Source organism: Hyperolius riggenbachi, chromosome 8 (assembly GCF_040937935.1).
Source record: "Hyperolius riggenbachi isolate aHypRig1 chromosome 8, aHypRig1.pri, whole genome shotgun sequence".
Lineage (NCBI taxonomy): Eukaryota > Metazoa > Chordata > Amphibia > Anura > Hyperoliidae > Hyperolius > Hyperolius riggenbachi.
Window position 1 is genome coordinate 106,889,957 of NC_090653.1, and position 22,117 is coordinate 106,912,073.

General features: G+C 41.3%; 1 protein-coding gene across 1 annotated transcript in view; it reads right to left on the bottom strand.

The window, feature by feature from the left end:
- ARHGEF6 (Rac/Cdc42 guanine nucleotide exchange factor 6) overlaps positions 1-22,117 on the bottom strand; it is a 183,988-nt gene that overhangs the window by 72,965 nt on the left and 88,906 nt on the right. Inside the window, 3 exon segments of the mRNA XM_068247903.1 lie at positions 1,817-1,912; positions 7,532-7,626; positions 12,876-12,946. Coding sequence (XP_068104004.1) covers positions 1,817-1,912; positions 7,532-7,626; positions 12,876-12,946 — 262 coding nt within the window.

Here is a 22,117-nt window from a genome sequence, read left to right on the forward strand (position 1 = left end):
TTCACAATCCGTTTGCAGTAAAGGTGGCCATACGATCCCTCTCTGATCAGATTCGATCAGAGATGGATCTATCTGTTGGTCGAATCTGATGGCAAATCGACCAGTGTATGGCCACCTTAAAGGTATTTTGATCTGATCCACTGTTATGTGAAATAATCTCTCACCAGATCTCAAGGCTGACCAATGACAGACCAGCAATCAACGATTAACACCAAATAAACCGCTCACCAGATAAACTGACTGACCGAAGACAGACCAGCATAAGAATGTGAGTGCACTTTTATAACTTTTTATACTTAACCTATTTTAGTTCCTGGACGTAGAAACTACGTCCAGGAACCATGCGCACTACCGCGCGCTACCGGCCCGCGGTTCGTTAGCCAGGCAATCAGTGAATCGGACTATGGTGCCCGATCACTGATTCCTCTCCCCCGCTGAAAAAGCGACAGCTTCTCTCGGAAGCTGGGCCTTTTCTGGCTGTTGTCTCCCCCATGCGTCTCTCTAAGCGTATGTTACGCTTATAGTGACGTCATGTAAACAACCCATGGCCGCCATCTTCTGGCCAAAAAGTAAAACTACAACTAAAAGTAAAAAAAATAAAATTCAAACACACATTTACATTATAAATCTCTTGTTTACATCCCACCCTCCAAAAACTACCCAAACAAAATGTTTAATATAAAAAAAAACATGTAAATATTTACCTTAGGGTCTAAACTTTTTAAATATCAATGTAAAGATGAAATATTTCTATATTTCTTTTATTTTAAACTTGTAAATAGTGATAGATGCAAAACGGAAAAAATGCACCTTTATTTCCAAATAAAATATTGTCGCCATACATTGTGATAGGGACATAATTTTAACGGTGTAATAACCGGGACATATGGGCAAATGCAATACGTGAGTTTTAACTATGGAGGCATGTATTATTTTAAAACTATAATGGCTGAAAACTGAGAAATAATGAATTTTTTCAGTTTTTTCTTACTCTTCCTGTTAAAATGCATTTACAGTAAAGCGGCTCTTAGCAAAATGTACCCCCCAAAGAAAGCCTAATTGGTGACGGAAAAAACAAGATATAGATCAGTTCATTGTGATAAGTAGTGATAAAGTTATAGGCTTATCAATGGGAGGTGAACATTGCTCAAGAGAAAACAACGGAACGCGAATGGGTTAATAAACGGCGTTACGCTATGTAAGGATGTGTTTGAGTCTGGTGATTGAGAACTAGTGATTGATCAAATTCCTAAAACTACCATATAAAGCTCTACATACGCTAACCCCTCCATACATGTCCTTATTAATCTCCATCCCTTCCGAACCTTTGCTCCTCCTACGAGACTTTCTTGTTGTCCAGCTGGTCACCTCCTCTCAGTCTCGCCATCCAGGATTTCTCACGAGTGTCACCTTTCCTTTAGAACTCTTTCCCACAGCCTATCAATCATGCTCCAAGCCTAAAATTTAAAAATGCACCCTCAAGACATACGTACCTGTTCAGACAAGCTTATAATTTGTTATTGCTAGAACTTGAGGGTTACTGCTTCATCAGCTAACCCCTTTGGCGTTGCGTTTCAGACCTCCCCTTTTGTCTCCTGTTTCGGTTACACGTTTACCAAATGGACATGTACCAGTATTGGTGAGGTTTTCAAACTACACATAAATGCTGGATGTCCTGATTGCACGGTGTGCTGCCCGTGCATCTATGCGCCTCATTAGTGTATGTTCTGGACTATGTACAGCGCTACAGATGTTGATGGCAGAGTGGCAGTAAACTAAGTGTACAGTCATTACAAAATGTGCTCTTATATCTTACTTTGCGCATTCTTCCAGTGCCTGACATAGTGTCTGTTGGAATGTGCAGATTTCTTCAAAATTTCCCAGGAGTAAAGTAATATCTGCAGCACTTAACCTGGAAACAAAATAACAGAATTTTTTACTCTAACTTTAGAAATTAGCATCACAATTCCAATCTCGTACGCGTTTTTCATACGCATGCTCACAATTCACAACCCACTTTCCAAAGACTCCAGTTCACACTGACAGATAAGATACAAAAATTGATAGAAAGACAGATTGGAAGTTAAAACATCTATACAAGGTTTTTATTACTGTTAATACCAAACAGAAATTTGCCTTCTTAAAACTGAAATTATTTGCGATTATTCAGGTTGGAGTGAGCATATGATGTCTCCCACAATACATCACTGCTGAATATGCAATTAATCCCTTTGTTGTCCCTGAAAGCTAAACATGCTTCCAGAACCACTGGAATGCAATTATGTGTCAGCTTGTTAATTGTACACATAATTCAATAACGGGATAATTTGCATACCTGGAACATCCAAAGCTTCCCACTACAGAGATAGGAATCTTACTTTTTTCTCACTTCCGGTTTCCTTTTTAGATGTTAAATTCCCATATTTAAATACAAAAATGTTGCTGTACCCACTTCTACAGAGGTCAAAAAGCAAAAAACGTGTTATCTGTACTGTTACTCTTCCACCTGCGTGGGGCAAAGACATGTTGTATTCTTTTTTGTGTTTTAAAATCAATAAACAGAATCTTTAAAAAAAAAAAAAAAAAGAGCAAAAAACATTTGCCACGTTGCATCTTTGTTGTGGGACAGCTTTGCCACCTTTTAGATAGTCAACTTAAAGAAAACATAAGCTTAAAACGGACCCGAACTCTTGTACAGGACAGAAGGAAAACAGAAAAATGCACCCTGTATGTGTTTAGAGAGTTCAGCCTCATTTGTGTCTAATAAGTTGTAATTTGATTTCTCCCCTGTGTCACATGACTGCCATGGCAGAGATAGGAGATAAGGTCATTTGAAAGTACAGTGTTAAAGAAACACTATCGATTAACATTTTTTTAAACCTAGGATTGAGAGTTCCTGAAGTGCTGGTATATAATGATGTATACAATTCACTTGCTTATCTCTTGTTTATAGTATCAATTTCCTTTCACTCTTAACTGACAGCAAGTTTGCTCAAATCTGACAGCAGAGTGAACCATGAGGGGAGGGGGGATTCCCTCACAGTGCATCTGTTAAACCTGTGTGTGAGAGACAGCTCTTAGCAGCTGCCTGTCTCTGACTGAGCTGTCTGCAGAGCGCTGAGGAAATGTAACTTGTTATAAACATTTGTAATTGTCTGTGACACCATAGCTTTTCATCTTTATTTTATTTTTTTTTATTTTTTTGCTTTCAGAGAAAAATACTCTGTAGTCTGATATACAAAAAATAACACTGGCTGTGCATTGAAGCAGACACCCCTTTTGAGAATGATTTGTTCCAATAGAGCTAAATCCTACACACAATGAATTAAAGCTTTTGCCTGATATTCTTACATTAAAAGTAGGAAAATGTTTACACAGCTACTTAGACATTATTTGTACATTGTCATTTTAGAACACTTACAGTGGTTTGCAAAAGTATTCGGCCCCCTTGAAGTTGTCCACATTTTGTCATATTACTGCCGCAAACAGGAATCAATTTTATTGGAATTCCACGTGAAAGACCAATATAAAGTGGTGTACACATAAGAAGTAAAATGAAAATCATACGATTCCAAATTTTTCTTACAAATAAATAACTGCAAAGTGAGGTGTACATAATTATTCAGACCCCTTTGGTCTGAGTGCAATCAGTTGCCCATAGACATTGCCAGATGAGTGCTAATGACTAAACAGAAAGCACCTGTGTGTAATCTAATGTCAGTACAAATACAGCTGCTCTGTGACGGCCTCAGAGGTTGTCTAAGAGAATATTGGGAGCAACAACACCATGAAGTCCAAAGAACACACCACACAGGTTATTGAGAAATATAAAGCAGGCTTAGGCTACAAAAAGATTTCCAAAGCCTTTAACATCCCACAGACCATTGTTCAAGCGATCATTCAGAAATGGAAGGAGTATGGCACAACTGTAAACTTACCAAGACAAGGCCGTCCACCTAAACTCACAGGTCGAACAAGAAGAGCGCTGATCAGAAATGCAGTCAAGAGGCCCATGGTGACTCTGGACGAGCTGCAGAGATCTACATCTCAGGTGGGGGAATCTGTCCATAGGACATCTATAAGTCGTGCACTGCACAAAGTTGGCCTTTATGGAAGAGTGGTAAGAAGAAAGCCATTGTTAACAGAAAAGCATAAGAAATCCTGTTTGCCACAAGCCATGTGGAGGGCACAGCAAACCTGTGGAAGAAGGTGCTCTGGTCAGATGAGACCAAAATGGAACTTGTTGGCCAAAATGCAAAACGCTATGTGTGGCGGAAAACTAACACTGCACATCACTCTGAACACACCATCACCACTGTCAAATATGGTGGTGGCAGCATCATGCTCTGGGGTGCATCTCTTCAGCAGGGTCAGGGAAGCTGGTCAGAGTTGATGGGAAGATGAATGGAGCCAAATACAGGGCAAACTTGGAAGAAAACCTCTTGGAGTCTGCAAAAGACTTGAGGCTGGGGCGGAGGTTCATGTTCCAGCAGGACACCGACCCTAAACATAAAGCCAGGGCAACAATGAAATGGTTTAAAAAAACATATCCATGTGCAGCGCGGTGGCGTAGTGGTTAGCGCTCTCGCCTTGCAGCGCTGGGTCCCTGGTTCGAATCCCAGCCAGGGCAACATCTGCAAAGAGTTTGTATGTGCTCTCCGTGTCTGCGTGGGTTTCCTCCGGGCACCCTGGTTTCCTCCCACATTCCAAAAACATACGGATAAGTTAATTGGCTTCCCCTAAAATTGGCCCTAGACTACAGTACTTACACTACATAATATAGACATATAGCAATGGTAGCAATGGTAGGAATTAGATTGTGAGCTCCTTTGAGGGACAGTTAGTGAGTGACAAGATATATATATATATACACTGTACAGCGCTGCGTAATATGTCGGCGCTATATAATTACTAAATAATAATAATAATAATGTGTTAGAATGGCCCAGTCAAAGTCCAGATCTAAATCCAATCAAGAACCTGTGGCAAGATCTGAAAACTGATGTTCACAAACACTGTCCATCTAATCTGACTGAGCTGGAGCTGTTTTGCAAAGAAGAATGGGCAAGGATTCCAGTCTCGAGATGTGCAAAGCTGGTACATCACTTTGCATTGGACTTTCACATGGAATTCCAATAAAATTGATTCAGGTTTGTGGCAGGAATATGACAAAATGTGGAAAAAACTTCAAGGGGGCCAAATAGTTTTGCAAAGCACTGTAGTTTGATAGTGTTCCTTTAACAATATGTCTGCTTCCATGAATCAGGAAGTAGAAATAGCGTTGATTTATTTTAGGATTTTTATCAGCTGTAACAAATAAATGTTTTTTGTTTAACCACCCTGGCGTTCTATTGAGATCGCCAGGGCGGCTGCGGGAGGGTTTTTTTTTTTTAATTAAAAAAAAAAATATTTCATGCAGCCAACTGAAAGTTGGGTGCATGAAAGCCCACTAGAGGGCGCTCCGGAGGCGTTCTTCCGATCGCCTCCGGCAAGCAGAACTAACAAGGAAGGCTGCAATGAGCAGCCTTCCTTGTTTGGCTTTCCTCGTCGCCATGGCGACGAGCAGAGTGACGTCATGGACATCAGCCGACGTCCTGACGTCAGCCGCCTCCGATCCAGCCCTTAGCGCTGGCCGGAACTATTTGTTCCGGCCGCGCAGGGCTCGGGCGGCTGGGGGGACCCTCTTTCGCCGCTGCTCGCGGCGGATCGCCGCAGAGCGGCGGCGATCCGGCAGGACACGCGGCTGGCAAAGTGCCGGCTGTGTGTGCTGCTTTTTATTTCATCAAAAACGGCCCAGCAGGGCCTGAGCGGCACCCTCTGGCGGTAATGGACAAGCTGAGCTCGTCCATACCGCTAAGGTGGTTAAAGGTTATTTTGCTGTGGCGTATCTTTCAGAGCAAAGCAGACGTTCTGAGTCCAGGTCCGCTTTAAGTTTGTGCTAAAAAATGGCAATGGGGTACCAGAGGACGGTGTGGAAAGCCTCTACAGGTTTCACAGTAAGGCAAGTATGCATTTCTTAACCAGAGGATTGCCTTGGGTACATTTTAAGTCTATGGGGCTGTAGAGGAGCTGTAGTTTAGTAGCCAGTGCAAGCTCCTGCTTTTTCTTTTGTTCTAGTTAGCCCCAAAATTTGCCTTAAAGCAGTATTGTCACCATAAAAATCAAATTTTAACAGCAACTGGTCTGAGTGTATTAAGTGATAAAGAAGCTAATCCTGCATTCAAAACTTGCAAAACTTTTTCTGCTGTTATGGTTTGGAGTTATCACATACTTTATGAGCACTTGCCCTAGTGCCAAACCGTGCCAAAGAGTTGAATGCTGGGAGTTCTTTTTATCTATAATATATTCCTCCTCTTCAATTTATTTCTCTATCTAGCTGCTTATCAGAAACTCCCTCTGATTACTTGTGTTTACAAGCAAGGCTGAGGTGACTCAGCGATTGGAGGATAAGACAGTGCAGTTGTTAGTATACACCTCAGTGGGAGTGTCTGAAGACTCTGGAAGGAGGGCAGCTAATGATTACACAATGAGCAAGAGAAGGGAGGGGGGAAAACAAGAGTCAGGGAGGATATGATGTCAGCATTAGCTTGGCAAGATGGCCACTGCCTAGAATAGGATTTTCTGCTTTTCCTTTATAAAATTCACAGGAATCATTACGTGGATAGCACTATACATCTGTTATGTAAGTAGAAGTAGTATTTATCTACTTATATATGTGTTTTTTATTTCTAGGTTAGCATGGGTGTCGCTTGTTCTTTAAAACCTTTGGAACCAGAGTCTTCAGTCATGCAGCTTCTTCTCTATGGAACTTATTATCCAACTCATCTGGAAAGTCCCATCCCTAGAAGTCTAAAAGTCCAAGCTGAAAATCCATCTGTTCAAGCCACGCATTTACAAACATGCACTTCCTTTCTCTGACAAAATGAGCTTAAATGAAGAACAGAACCGAGAGCCCAATATAGTGTAGTATTTAGAATGAGTTGTAGATTTATGCAATCATAACAATCGTTATACTCACAAATAAGGGTCGCCACACAGGCAACCACTGGCACAGCTGTTGGGGAGAATTAGAACCTGACCCCACTCAGGTTTAAGAAGTTGCTCTCCATAGATAGGAAGAAAAAGGGGGATACAGCCCTCCACCAAGGGTGGACTAGACTAATTGCAAGTTTGTAAACAGAGGCACCAACAAGAATAAAAACGTTTAAAACCCGTTTAAAAAGGGGGGACGTTTTGTGGACTTACCTCCCTCGTAGAACAACAGACAATGAGACGTTACTATAATTCACAATAACATTTATTAGTTACTCCAAAGTGCAATCCTGCTTCATCAGGCAATCATTTGGAGAATGCAATATAGGGTCTGGATTGTGGCCAAGCGAGACTACACCATCTGGTGTAGTGGGAACCCAGCTGAAAGTCTGGTACTGAAATCATTTCCTTACTTTACCACACTCAAAAATACATTTTGTCTGGAGTTGCATTTAATATAATCTTATGTGCTGCTTTGTCAGAGATGTATTGTACTTACTTATCATACGACTGTAAAGGCCTAAGGTAAGTGGACAAAAGTAACTGAAGTTCTTTAGCATAGCTTCGCTCAGTTTCCAGGATGTTCTGTACTACCTTTCAAAAAAGATAAAGAGGGAGGAAATTAAAAAGGTCCAAAGCAGCAAAACAGGAGTCTGGAATATATTTGTTATATAACTGATACAGATGACAAAATGCATATCAGCACAGTGGCACTCATGTTAGGATTACAGAACTACAAGGGAAATGCAGAAAATAATAGCCATAATAGCCGCTTGCTTTCATCTACCACGCAAGGTACTTTTTCTGTGTAACACAACTCTGCACCTCTTGTCACATGGCTACAGAAAGTGAGTAACTGCTTATTCAGCAGCATTAACATGAACCCCCTACCATTCCTCCAACCCACAGGTGAGGAGTATGATGCTACTACAACAAAGATTAAAACTTTGAAAAGAAAATTATAAATGAAGATACAGTGCGTCTAAAACAAAATAAATAGAAAGTTTCCTGAACTGATTAAATGAAAATGGCTGTTACTTTCCGGATAAGGGCCCATTCACACTGAACTGAAAAAAAAATGTATTTAATGGGATGCAGTTAAACGCAAAAACAGATGGTAAATGCATCCTATATTGTCAATTTTTCCACAGCGGATGCGCTTACCGCGTAATCTGCTTTTGCGGTATAGCATGAACCCAGCCTAACCCTTGAACACACATTTCTTCTAATAATACCTAACTAAGCCAGCAGCAATAAAGTAATCTCATATTCAGATATTTACGCACTAAAATTCCAGTCCATTTTTTTTGTTTTACATAAGCATATAGTGAAGGGTAAGAACTTCTGCTAGTGCCCCCCGGTGCTTGTGCAATAAAATATCCTATCTGTCTGCTGCCACCACGAGTCAACCTGTCCTGTACAGAGAGGTCACATGGGATCCGCATATGCAGTAGAAGAGCCGGTGGACTCTTGGCGACAGCGGACAGGTGAGATATTTTAATGCACGGGACATATAACATTTGGGGGACAGCGGCTGGGTGTTACGTTGCATCCATTGGTGGCGATATCACATGCTGTGCACCCAATTGACCACATTGCCTCAGGATTTCCCAGCATGTCCAATCTATACATTTGACAAATTTAAGTCTAAAATCAGTTAAATCATCGATTGGGCATGCTTATTATGGCACAGATTATCATACGATAATAATTATCAAATCGGATCGTCGATCAGCCACCAAATGGCCCTCTTTAGTCAACAGTTCTGAGATCAGCTTACTTCCTGGGAGGAACACACAATTAACAAAGGGTAATGTTGGATTAGTGCAGGCAGTTCTCCAATTACTACAGAGGCTGGAATGTGATTAGGACGTGTCAAAATTCATAATTTGAGTAACCTACCACTGCTAAAGATGGCCTTTCCCCTAGTTTTATGTCTTTTTTAAAATCAGAGTTCAGTGTAGCTTTAATAGATAAAATAAATGGTCATAACTGTGCATTAGCCAATAATTCATTGGTATCAACAAAGATTTGCATTGCTGTGGTTTACATTTGTTCTGGACAGTTAAGAGACAATCTACAGTATATACTCTGAACAGCGCTGCGGAAGATGTCAGCGCTATATAAATACTAAATAATCATAATAGTGAGGTTCATTGCCACTGCACACAACAGGGAACTGGAGAATGGAGGAGCTGCAGTACGAGATGTCCCCGGAGGTGTGAGCTGCAGAGGATGGTGAAACCCCTCCATAGCAAGAAATGTAATTACAGGACTTTGCATTCTCTGTGGATTTAGGTATTGTTCCAGCTTGTCTTCTGACTGCCTGAGGTCCCAGGCTGACTAGATACGAGAAACATGCAGTGCGATTTTGAAATTTGTTATGTAGCAATTTAGCAAAATCATTAAAGCAGATAATCATGAGAGCCCAGACTCAAAATGAAGCACATTAAACATAATATAAATGTTGGAAATACAAAAACGTGCTCCAAATCTTGCTCACACTATGTGCTTGTTGAATTAACTTTTATCTGGATGTTTTTTTTCCCCAGGAAATAATTCCATAACTTATAAATTCAATACCTTTTAAGCCCCTAGTAAATAAAAAAATACTCACATTAAAGGCTCATACACACATCAGACTATAGTCTTTGGAAAATGAAAGATCACAGACCAATCTTACCACCCTTCATGTAGTATGAGAGCCATACTCTACACAGTCTTTTCTATGGAGCTGAACTCCCCATCAGAAATTTTTTTTTGCAAGATGCTGCACACACAGATGCTGTACACACACAAAAGATCAGTATCTGCAAAAGATCTGTTCCTGCCAAAAATCCATTCCTGCAAATTGCAATGATAGTCTATGAGATCTGCAGATCATCATACACACATGATTGAACTGACATTCATCTGCAGATCAGATCCACCAGGATGGATTTTCAGATCTGCGGATGATTGCTTGATCTGCAGATGAATGTCAGTTAAATCATGTGTGTATGATGATCTGCAGATCTCATAGACTATCATTGCAATTTGCAGGAATGTATTTTTGGCAGGAACAGATCTTTTGCAGATACTGATCTTTTGTGTCTGTACAGCATCTGTGTGTGCAGCATCTTGCAAAGATTTTTTTCTGATGGGGAGTTCAGCTCCATAGAGAAGAATGTGAAGGTATGGCTCTCATACTACATGAAGGGTGGTAAGATTGGTCTGTGATCTTTCATTTTCCAAAGACTATAGTCTGATGTGTGTATGAGCCTTAAGTTTGTCCTTACTTTATTTACCTACTTTTCAGTACAAAGTGCTGAAAAGGTTTTTTCTATAAATGAAAAATTATCTGGGGAAAAACGTACAGCCCCATTGTCTAAAAACAAACAAACAAACAAATAAAAAAGCCGAATGCCAGAACCAGCCGATAAGGCAAATCCCTGTTGTAGCACCCCATCTCCCATGCAAAGCATGCTGGTAGAAGAAAAACTTGCATTGGAGCATAAAGCTCCTCCCGCTTCCCTGGCAGCTCCTGCACTGGCAGCGAGAGTTCCAGGTTTACCATCGTGAGACCACAGTATTCCTGGAGCTCTAGTGACCAGCTCAGAAGCTGCAGAGGAGACGCGAGGATGCAAGACTGAGTGAGAAGAGGGACTTATGCTTTCCAGCGTGCTTCCAACGCACACTCTTCATAGGGGGGCCAGTACATAGTACATCACCTACAGAAAAGCTGACCAACCCACAACATTTGAAGTTTACAGTAATTGAATACTGGCCTAGGGGGTAAGTTTATAAAATAACAGTAATCTTACTGTGTGCTGACAGCACGTTAACATTAATGGGACTTACACAATTTAGCGAGTTACGCAAATAACATAACCCAATATACTCTTGTATCACTTACGTTGCCTATAACTTCCTGTTCTTCTGCATGCTGAAAAGTGTTTTTGCTGCCAGGGCTCGTAAAGTAGCTGAAATTATCAAGAATGCACACAAGTGGCCCTTGTTATACCCTCAGTCATCCCTATTGGACCTTGTTGGGTACTAATAGTCCCCCTTTCCCCATGTTTTTTCCTCCCCCAATGTTGATGAGTTCCTTTAGGTCACTTTGTTTTTATTATTAAGATGTTCCCCCTTTCTAAGGAATGGCACAATAGTGTATTAAGCTGCATCACTCGCTTAGAGACCCCCTCCCCTTTTACCTTGTTACTAATAGAATACCTCTATAATGATGAGGAAGGTTTGCCTTTACATGCTTAGCGTATCTCAACTCCATACACTAATGAGCTTTTAGGTGGATTGGTATGCTATTGTTTATACATAGGTTTTGTGATATTTTTTCCCAATTGCCTTAGTTCAAGAAGGTTACAGGTCCTAACTGCTCTTGGCCGGATTCGGGCTTGTACGTTTTCATGCTGTATTGAATGCATGCTTAACCTGTAACTATTTTTGATTTATGTTTGATTGTTCATTTATCTGAAAAACTCAATGAAACGTTATTTAATCAAAAAAAGATTAGCATTCTTTTGTGAATTTACCCCATGTGTGGTCCAGTGTAGCAGAGAGCACACGCCATATACAACATGCAGGGACATGAAAACTAGAAAAGAAAGCAAGGCCAGTCATTCCCACTACTGCAATGTAATATTGCACTACAGAAAGTCATTCCCACTACTGCAATGTAATATTGCACCACAGAAAGTCATTCCCACTACTGCAATGTAATATTGCACTACAGAAAGTCATTCCCACTACTGCAATGTAATATTGCACTACAGAAAGTCATTCCCACTACTGCAATGTAATATTGCACTACAGAAAGTCATTCCCACTACTGCAATGTAATATTGCATTACAGAATGCCTTTTTGTTCACTATTCCACTGTAATGAACAGGGCCAGTGTTCGGACCAGTTCACACTGGCACTTAAAAAAAATGTCTGCTGGCACATCGTAATGGAATGGAACCTAACAGATCCAATTTTAAAGTATGGATCCGTTCACATTGGTTCAAACAGACAAGTTCCGCTGAACGGACCGCAAGTTTGGTTCTGCAGCATTTTTTTCTGAACAGCAAAGCTCAGCGGAACTGAAACGGAGGATGAAGCAGTATATGGAAGCCAATGAGTAAACAGTAACCAGCAAGTCTATCCTGCTGTGTGCTTCTGCAGCAAGGCAGCATAGTGTTGGCTTAATTAAAGCTGGGGGATGGAGGTCTGGACATTATACAGGACAGGAGAGCTGCAGCTAATCTGTGGCAAGTGTGCATGGAGCAAGCAGGAGGGGCTGGTTTGTGCATTCTGAGACCATGTTTTACAAGTAAAGAAAGTTCTCTCAGGGTGGAGGAGAGAAGTAGAACGCTGCAGCGGCATCTGAGGGTGGAAAAAGGAAATAAGACATACAGACAGAGGGCAATAGGCTGCACACAGATGGCTATTTTTAGCACCTTTTGTAGTAAAGGAGCAGAAACGGACACAAACGGATCCGTTGGAACGGAAATCGGATCAGTTTTTACAAATCTGTTTACCTAAAAGTGCCAAAGTGATCCAGACTTTAAAGTCATCAGCACTTGGGGTGGCCGTATGCTGCAACACAACACACAGCCAGTACTGTGAACAAAGTCTTCCTGTTGCAAAGGAAACAAAACATACATTTGTTGCAGTTAGCTATCTGGGACTTCAGGTGCAGAAGCTGCAATAAAAGTAATGGAAATACTTTGATGAATAAGAAACAATCAATGCACTAAACAATCTCCTGGTTGTGTTGCAGACTAGCTTGATGAAATAATTCCTACATGTGCCACTGTGATGAAGATACATGAATGTTCAGGTTTTAGAAGATTTCTTTGCTTACCACAGTGTAATAGTTTTTGGTTAGCTGTACTCCGTCACTCCCTTTCAGTGCCTTCGGGGAAAGTGGTTTATCTGCAAACATAAGAGCAAACATCAGCTGTTTCATAACACTCAGTACAGATACTGCCAAACCATATCATTTATTGGGGACCTTGAAGTGTAGAAATCTGTTCTGAATCTGAGGAGTAAGAAGGGTTAACTTTTACTTTGTAGTAAAGATAATAGCAAGATGAGAAGGATGACCATTCGGTATTAGAGGCTGAGTAATCGCACCACACAGCAAAATTATTATATATAATGCAACATTTATTCATTTGAAGCTTGGCTAGAAAACTAGATTTACTGAACTGTAAGCAAAATCTGAATTATTTTTGAACTATTTATTTGGGGTACGTTTTTATTACCTTTTGAACAGTTTTTTTGTATTATACATCCTTTGGGACACCTCCCTCCCAGTGTCACTCCTTCCAACCCCAAGGTGGTTGATTTTTAGTTTGGGCATTAGTTTTACATTTTCTTAACTACAAAACCCCTTTTTTGGGAGCAACCTAAATACAAGGTCAACCCTCTCTTAGTGGTCGGCTCCACCATTTTAAGTTGAAATCGTGGTTAGCATTCTACAAACCGGTTTTGGGAGTACCCAATTTGGTATCTTTCCTTTTCTGCATTACTTATATCAAAGCTGACCCAAAAGTTTTCCTGTTACTGTCACACAAAATGCAAAGGCAGTTTTCCAACTGGGGAGGAGTTTTAAGAAGACTATTACAGGCGAAATGGTGAATTAGTTACCCTGGCACCTGCTGACACTTGTCACTTTATCAAATTTTATAATTGTCACTACTATACGAGGCTGAAAGCATTCAGTTCTCTAGAATATCAATATGCTTCATAATTAAGATCTTCCGTCATTAGAATTAATAAATATCCTTTGATGATTAACACCAAACATCATGGATGCAGATCATGAAATGAATGCAGGTAGGTTGCGTTCTACCATCCACAAAGCCTGAAATTGTCAACCAGATGGTGAAGTGTGAATTACTAATGAAAAGAACATGCCCTTACTACTCCACTATCCAATCACAGCAGGCTTTGCATCATAATAGGCAAAGTTTGGCATTGCAAATGGTGAGCCGAGGCTTGGGTGCAGCTGCCTAGGCACAGAAACTTATGTTATGAAGCTTCAGATGAACGTAAATGCTTTATGGTGCTTCCACATGTATTTTGGACTCTCCATTATGTGTTGACTGATTGTATGCATCAGTTAGTAATAAGTGCATGTTGCTTCTATGGCCAAATCCATTAATGATGGATTTTCACATACTTGTATATGAATGTAGCAGTGATAGAGGCAAAGAGTGGGGTGCCAATTGGAATGCAGTTTTGCAAAGGGAGCCACTAACCAGAAGCTGGTATTGTTTATTGTTTTACATGTTTTACAGTAGCAGACTACTTGGACTGACCGCTTAAAGCAGGGGTAGGGAACCTATGGCTCAGAAGCCAGATGTCACTCTTTTGATGGCTATATCTAGCTCACAGACAAAGCAGTAGGGGTTGATTCATTAAGCTACACTGCAAAAGCAGCACAGCTTGGTGTGGCAGCGCAAGTAACATTTTCAAAATAGGCATGCTACTGCTGTAGTGTGCACTACTAACTTACTCACGCTCCAATTGTCCCACCCTGGACCCTGTCAGGTCCAGTGACTTTGTAGGACGAGATCCCCGCACTTTGATTGGCCCAATAGGTTGCCTGTCACTTGACAGGCAGGCTATTGGGCCAAAGTGTGGGGATCTCGTCCTACAAAGTAAATCAACCCCCAAGTCAGCTAGCTAATTGTACAAGCTGTTAGTTGGTATTTCTCCTGTCTGGCTTTCTGGGAAATTGCTGATGTTGCTAAAACCCAAGTGAAGCTGAAAACGTCTCACACTTCCACTGCCTGGAGGATCAACTGTGTACACATCACCATGGCAGCAGGGATGTACCGTATTTTTCAGACTATAAGACGCACTTTTTCTTCCCCAAAAGTGGGGAGAAAAAGTTACTGTGTCTTATAGTCCGAATGTAACAATGTATCTATCCGGGCGCTTGTGTTCACGTGTTACTGTGCGCCTGTGTGAATCTCCAAGCTTGTCCCCAGAGCAGCAGCAGCAGCGGGATCAGTGTTAACATCTACCTGGCCGATGATCTGGAATGTCTATCTTTTCCCCCGGCAGCAGCGCAATCAGTGTTACCATCTCCCCGGGCCAATAGCAGCAGGCCCTGCAATGTCCATCTTTCCGCTTGTCTTCCGGCAGCAGCACGATCAGTGTTTCCATCTCCCCAGGCCGATAGCAGCAGCTGCTGCAATGTTCTTCTTTTAGCTTGTCCCCCGGCAGCAGCGCAGTCAGCGTTACCATCTCCCCGGGCCGATAGCAGCAGCCGCTGCAATGTCCTTCTTCTAGCGTGTCCCCCGGCAGCAGCGTGATCAGTTTTAACATCTCCCCGGGTGGCATGGCAGTAATCAATGTAAGATCGGTAATGCAGGTCCGCTCTGGCTTTGTCCCTGCATCAGCCCCGTGTCAGCTATTCCGGGCAGAGAGGAACATCTTTAGCCACGATGGTCGCAGTGTCCATCAGAGGCCACCATACTGCCTTGCTTATTGGTTCATCCTATGACCCCGGCGCACGTGCGCCGCAGGTCATGAGAGGGCGCCAATAAGCAAGGCAGTATGGTGGCCTCTGATGGACACTGCGACCATCGTGGCTAAAGATGTTCCTCTCTGCCCGGAATAGCTGAAACGGGGCTGATGCAGGGACAAAGCCAGAGCGGACCTGCATTACCGATCTTACATTGATTACTGCCATGCCACCCGGGGAGATGTTAAAACTGATTGCGCTGCTGCCGGGGGACACGCTAGAAGAAGGACATTGCAGCGGCTGCTGCTATCGGCCCGGGGAGATGGTAACATTGATTGCGCTGCTGCAGCTCCGAGGACAAGCTGAAAGATGGACATTGCAGCGGCAGCTGCTATCGGCCTGGGGAGATGTTAATACTGATCGTGCTGCTGCTGTGGGGACAAGCAGGAAGATTCACACAGGCATTATAGATCATTGCAGCGGTTGCTGCTATGCCACACAGGAACACCACATCACTCTGCTGCAGCCCTCCCAGGAACCTCTCATGATGGGTGAGACCTTAATTTAATTGCAGTGGTTAGTGTAGCTAGCTTGGGGCGTGGGGGAAGCAGAGGTTTGTGTAGTGTTGTGTAGCTGGGTGGGGGAGGACATCAGTGGTTAGGGTAGTGGTAGTTGGGGGCATCAGGGGTTAGAGTAGTGTAGTGTAGTTGGGGGCATCAGGGGTTAGAGTAGTGTAGTGTAGTTGGGGGCATCAGGGGTTAGAGTAGTGTAGTGTAGTTAGGGCATCAGGGGTTAGAGTAGTTGGTGGGGGCAGCAGAGTTTAGCATAGTTGAGCAGTTTAACTTAAATAGAGACACCTTGGGGGAGTTTAAAGGTCTATAGGACACTCCTGGACCATGGATGCACCTAGATTTAGTTTTTTCTTTTTTCCTGGTTTTTGCCCTCTAAATCAAGGTGCGTCTTATAGTCCAGAGCGTCTTATAGTCCGAAAAATACGGTAAGCCCTCTGCTGCACATGCGCACTGTGCCAGTTTGAAACATATTGTATGGCTCCCACAGAAATACATTTTAGGATATGTGGTGTTTAGTATCTGTATAGACAAGGGGTGGGGGGAATGGGAGGAGAGAGAGGAGAGCGCACTCAGAAGGGTAGCAGTTGTCCCTGGCAAGCCTGCTGGGGAATGATCTCACCTTTAGGACTGACTGACTAGCCCATATGGGTCCGTCAGCAGTCTAGCATTGTCCCTCTTTATGCCGGGGATGCAGGCAGCAGTGGTGCTTTCAAACAGGATCGGTCACATCAGCTGATCTCCATAGATGGCCGCTCACTGGGTCTTGCTGGATGTAGTGCCTGGAGGCTATGTGTGCAAGTTTGTTAGCTGCACTCTGAACTCCCACTATGGCTATCATTCATGAACAGGCTGTCGGTAAAGAGAATCAGTGCGGGAAAACATAGCTGGCAGATTTTTAGACTTCTGGGTGGGCATTCATAAAAAAGTATCCATGTGCGGAAGCAGTGCGAGATTCCCCGAACTAGGCTGGCGGTAGGCAGGCGGTAGGCTTGCGGAGACACGGAAGCTGCCGAGTTGATACATTTCTCCGTGTTCCGCTCTGCTGCACCTGCCTGGGAAGTCTGTGTGTCTCCATTCACTTACATTAGTATCGCCACATGAGAGGGAGCGGTACTTCCCGACCTCACACCGCTTGCGGTGATCTTTATGAATGAACATTTTGCTACATTTGTTCCGATAATCACAGCACAAGGCGGTGATTTATCACTCTGCTCGGTAGTGTCATTTTTCCATGCGGAAAGAGGCTTTATGAATGCTGACTTTGCTAAGTGGTCGGTAAAGTCAGCAGTTTTAAGCATTTCCGCATGCGGAAATGCTTTATGAATGATAGCCTATGTGTGGGGATAGAGTGTGCTGCTGAAGGTTCCTGGAAGGTGCAGTGCGTGCAGAAAGGATACACGGCAAAGTCAGTGTTTGGTTGAAAAAAAAAATAAAATGTTTATTACGCAACGCGTTTCTGGAGAGAAGCTTTCTCCTTTCTTCAGGCGAAAAACATTTGTACAAGTGTTCAGTACATTTAAATACAATAAGACAGACTGTGATTGATTAACAAAGGTAACAAGCTGGCCAATGCATGTAGGTATGCAAATACAAATCCCAAAATCCTTTGCAGTCTTGGAGGGAAAAAAGTCCAAGTTTAACTATGATAAAATCAAGTTAAATAATAAAACTACTGGAGTTAAAAGGTATTGATAAATAATGGGTGGGAATGGTCATATGTATGTATGTATATACAGTGGAGGAAATAATTATTTGACCCCTCGCTGATTTTGTAAGTTTGTCCAATGACAAAGAAATGAAAAGTCTCAGAACAGTATCATTTCAATGGTAGGTTTATTTTTACAGTGGCAGATAGCACATCAAAAGGAAAATCGAAAAAATAATCTTAAATAAAAGATAGCAACTGATTTGCATTTCATTGAGTGAAATAAGTTTTTGAACCCTCTAACAATAAAAGACTTAATACTTAGTGGAAAAACCCTTGTTTTCCACAGAGGTCAAACGTTTCTTGTAATTGATGACCAAGTTTGCACACATTTTAGGAGGAATGTTGGTCCACTCCTCTTTGCAGATCATCTCTAAATCCCTAAGGTTTCGAGGCTGTCTCTGTGCAACTCTGAGCTTGAGCTCCCTCCATAGGTTTTCTATTGGATTAAGGTCCAGAGACTGTCTAGGCCACTCCATGACCTTAATGTGCTTCTTCTTGAGCCACTCCTTTGTTGCCTTTGCTGTATGTTTTGGGTCATTGTCGTGCTGGAACACCCATCCACGACCCATTTCCAGTTTCCTGGCAGAGGGAAGGAGGTTGTCGTTCAGGATTTCACGATACATGGCTCCGTCCATTTTCCCGTTAATGCGATTAAGTTGTCCTGTGCCCTTAGCAGAAAAACACCCCCAAAGCAAAATGTTTTCACCCCCATGCTTGATGGTGGGGACGGTGTTTTGGGGGTCATAGGTAGCATTTTTCTTCCTCCAAACACAGCAAGTTGACTTAATGCCAAAGAGCTCTATTTTGGTCTCATCAGACCACAACACCTTCTTCCAGTCACTCACAGAATCATTCAGGTGTTCATTGGCAAACTTCAGACGGGCCTGCACATGTGCCTTCTTGAGCAGGGGGACCTTGCGAGCCCTGCAGGATTTTAATCCATTGCGGTGTAATGTGTTTCCAATGGTTTTCTTGGTGACTGTGGTCCCTGCTAATTTGAGGTCATTCACTAACTCCTCCCGTGTAGTTCTAGGATGCTTTTTCACCTTTCTCAGAACCATTGACACCCCACGAGGTGAGATCTTGCGTGGAGCCCCAGGGCGAGGTCGATTGATGGTCATTTTGTGCTCTTTCCATTTTCGAACAATCGCACCAACAGTTGTCACCTTCTCTCCCAGCTTCTTGCTAATGGTTTTTTAGCCCATTCCAGCCTTGTGCAGGTCTACAATTTTGTCTCTGACATCCTTGGACAACTCTTTGGTCTTTCCCATGTTGGAGAGTTTGGAGTCTGCTTGATTGATTGATTCTGTGGACTGGTGTCTTTTATACAGGTGACTAGTTAAGACAGGTGTCCTTAATGAGGGTGACTAATTGAGTAGAAGTGTCTAACCACTCTGTGGGAGCCAGAACTCTTAATGGTTGGTAGGGGTTCAAAAACTTATTTCACTCAATGAAATGCAAATCAGTTGCTATCTTTTATTTAAGGTTATTTTTTGATTTTCCTTTTGATGTGCTATCTGCCACTGTTAAAATAAACCTACCATTGAAATGATACTGTTCTGAGATATATATATATATATATATATATATATATATATATATATATATATATATATATATATATATAAATATAAATATATATATATATATATCTATATATATATATATACACACACATATATATATATACACACACACACATATATATATATACACACACACACATATATATATATATACACACACACACACATATATATATATATATATATATATATATATATATATATATATATATATATATATATATATATATATATATATATATATATATATATATAGATATAGATATAGATATATATATATATATAAATGTGATAAAATGTAAGAAATTTTAAAAACGCCATAACTGGCTTCATTGCAGTCTATAAAAGGATATAAGAAAAATATATTGATCAGATTGTTAAGGTGCAATAAGCACACAGGTTCTCTAGGTGACAGCAAAGCACCCAACCAAAAAACCACAAAGGGTAAAAACAACCACTGGGACTATTATGGATACTCTGTGGTTGGATTAATGAAAGAAACATTAATGGTAATTATGAACGCATAATGGGGAAAAAATAAAAATAAAATAAAAATTGCAATATAATCATATATACAGAAAGGCAGGTTATTTCACTGTATTCAACCAGAAAATTATAAAACTATAATACAGATTCTAGTTCACCATATTTTCAATTGCAACATTCAGACCATCTGGTGTTAAAGTTTCTAACTGTAAAATCCAAAAGGTCTCTCTATTACAGAGATTCCTAAAACAGTTGAATTTGTTTCCATCAAAAATTTGTTCTAAGATGGTGATCTTCATTAAAGAGGGGTCTCTATTATGATAGTCATCAAAGTGTTTAGAGACACTGTGTTTTGAATAGCCCTTTCTGATGTTTTCCCTATGCTTATTAATACGTTTATGCAATTTTTGTTTGGTCCGGCCTATATATTGGAAATTGCAAGGGCATTCCAGCAAATAAATTACATAGTCTGATTTACAGGTCAGGCGCTGGTTGATCTGCCAGACTTTGTTGTTGATGGATGATTTATACTCCTTTCGGCCATTTTGCATATTTTTGCAACATAGACATTTGTTTCCTCTGCAGCAGAAAGAGCCGTTCTTTGTTGTATTTGTTAGTGTACAGGTCCTCTTCTCCTGCTTCTCCTTCAGTCTACTAGGTGCCACTATATTTTGTATGGTTTTTGCTCGTCTATAGGTGATTTTAGGTTTTGGTGGGAGTATTGTTTTGAGTAAGGGATGTCCCAGTGTTTTTCGAGTATTTCTCTGCATTCTTTATGTTGGCTGGAGAAATTCATAACAATATTCAATTTTCTTTCTATATTGTTATGTTGTTTCAATTTTGTTTGTAAGCAATCCTGCTGTGATAGGCTGCCAGCTTTTTTCTGTGCATCACAGATAATCTTAGGTGGATATTGTTTATGTAAAAATCTCTTTTTTATATATGTATATACAGGAGTCTTCTATATATACACTGCCCAGTGTATATGGGACACTACCTACTGCAAACTACCTTCTCTGGATTTGATAAGGACAATCAATATCCAGCCCTTTGTCCCCGAGCGGCGTAGTGACACCTACTCCTACTATTCGTCGATATGGATTATTGCCAAAATCGAGACAAATATAGACTTGCTTTAAAAATAGATTGCTCCACCGAACTCACACCTACTGAGGAATCTTCAAACCCAGCCCATGCAAAATTTATTATAAACACAATGCGTGATTAGAGGACTCATTGGAAAAAGAAATTAAACATACACTCGATATACATTTTATGAACATGTACAAAGAAGCTCAAATTGTGTCCCGTGGACTTAGATCCAACATACAGTCAGCATTTATGGATGACACTTCCTTCACTAAAACCTGGGACAATTTTTGGGATAAAAAAATCTATAGAGGCCATGGATCTTATAACCACTAAACGCAAAGAGATAGTACAAAACCTACAACCCCTCATCCTGAGGTGTGTTGAAAACTGGAACCCTTTCAAAATGAGGTTATCTATAAAACATGGAATATGAAGATTAGTCAGAGACTCATTAAATTAGAAAAGGACACTTACAATACAAAATTCATTAAATTTCAGAGAGATTAGGGGGATTATCGCCATGGGTTTAATCGACCCTGGAAGTGCCCAATTTTTGATGAACCAACTAGCCCTAAACCAAGAGCTCCTCCCACCAAACCTGGCATCAACCCAGAAATCCCCAAAAGGAAACCGCTGTTACCTACACCTAGGGTACCCCCAATATATGCCACACGTGGATCAAAAAGCCCAACCACCTATGCAATAGCCACTAAAAGAAATATCTCTGTCCCACAACCCTCACATCCACACAGACCCGTATGGTACAATAAAATACCAAACAGGTACCAACAACAAGGTACACAAACGAAAAACCCAAATATCCCAATTATAGACAAAGATTGGGCCTGGACTATCACGGGCAAAATAACTAAAAGACCAGGACCATCTAAAACTCCAAACATTCATCCAATCCAGCAACCCCTCAGACCAGACCCCCCACAAGACCCTCTACAAACGTAAATTCCATGGAGGCAAACCTCAAAGTTATTAGTATGGACACAAACAAGCTACCTACTACTGTCCATTCGACAGAACCTTCTACTCCTCATAATCTAACTACATCAGACGTTTCTTCATGTTCATCCTGTTCCTTCACCAACCTACCCTCAACAGTTCCATGTAACCCCATCATAACAGTCATAAAATCCATCACTGCTAATACTCCAGCAAATCCTACTACAA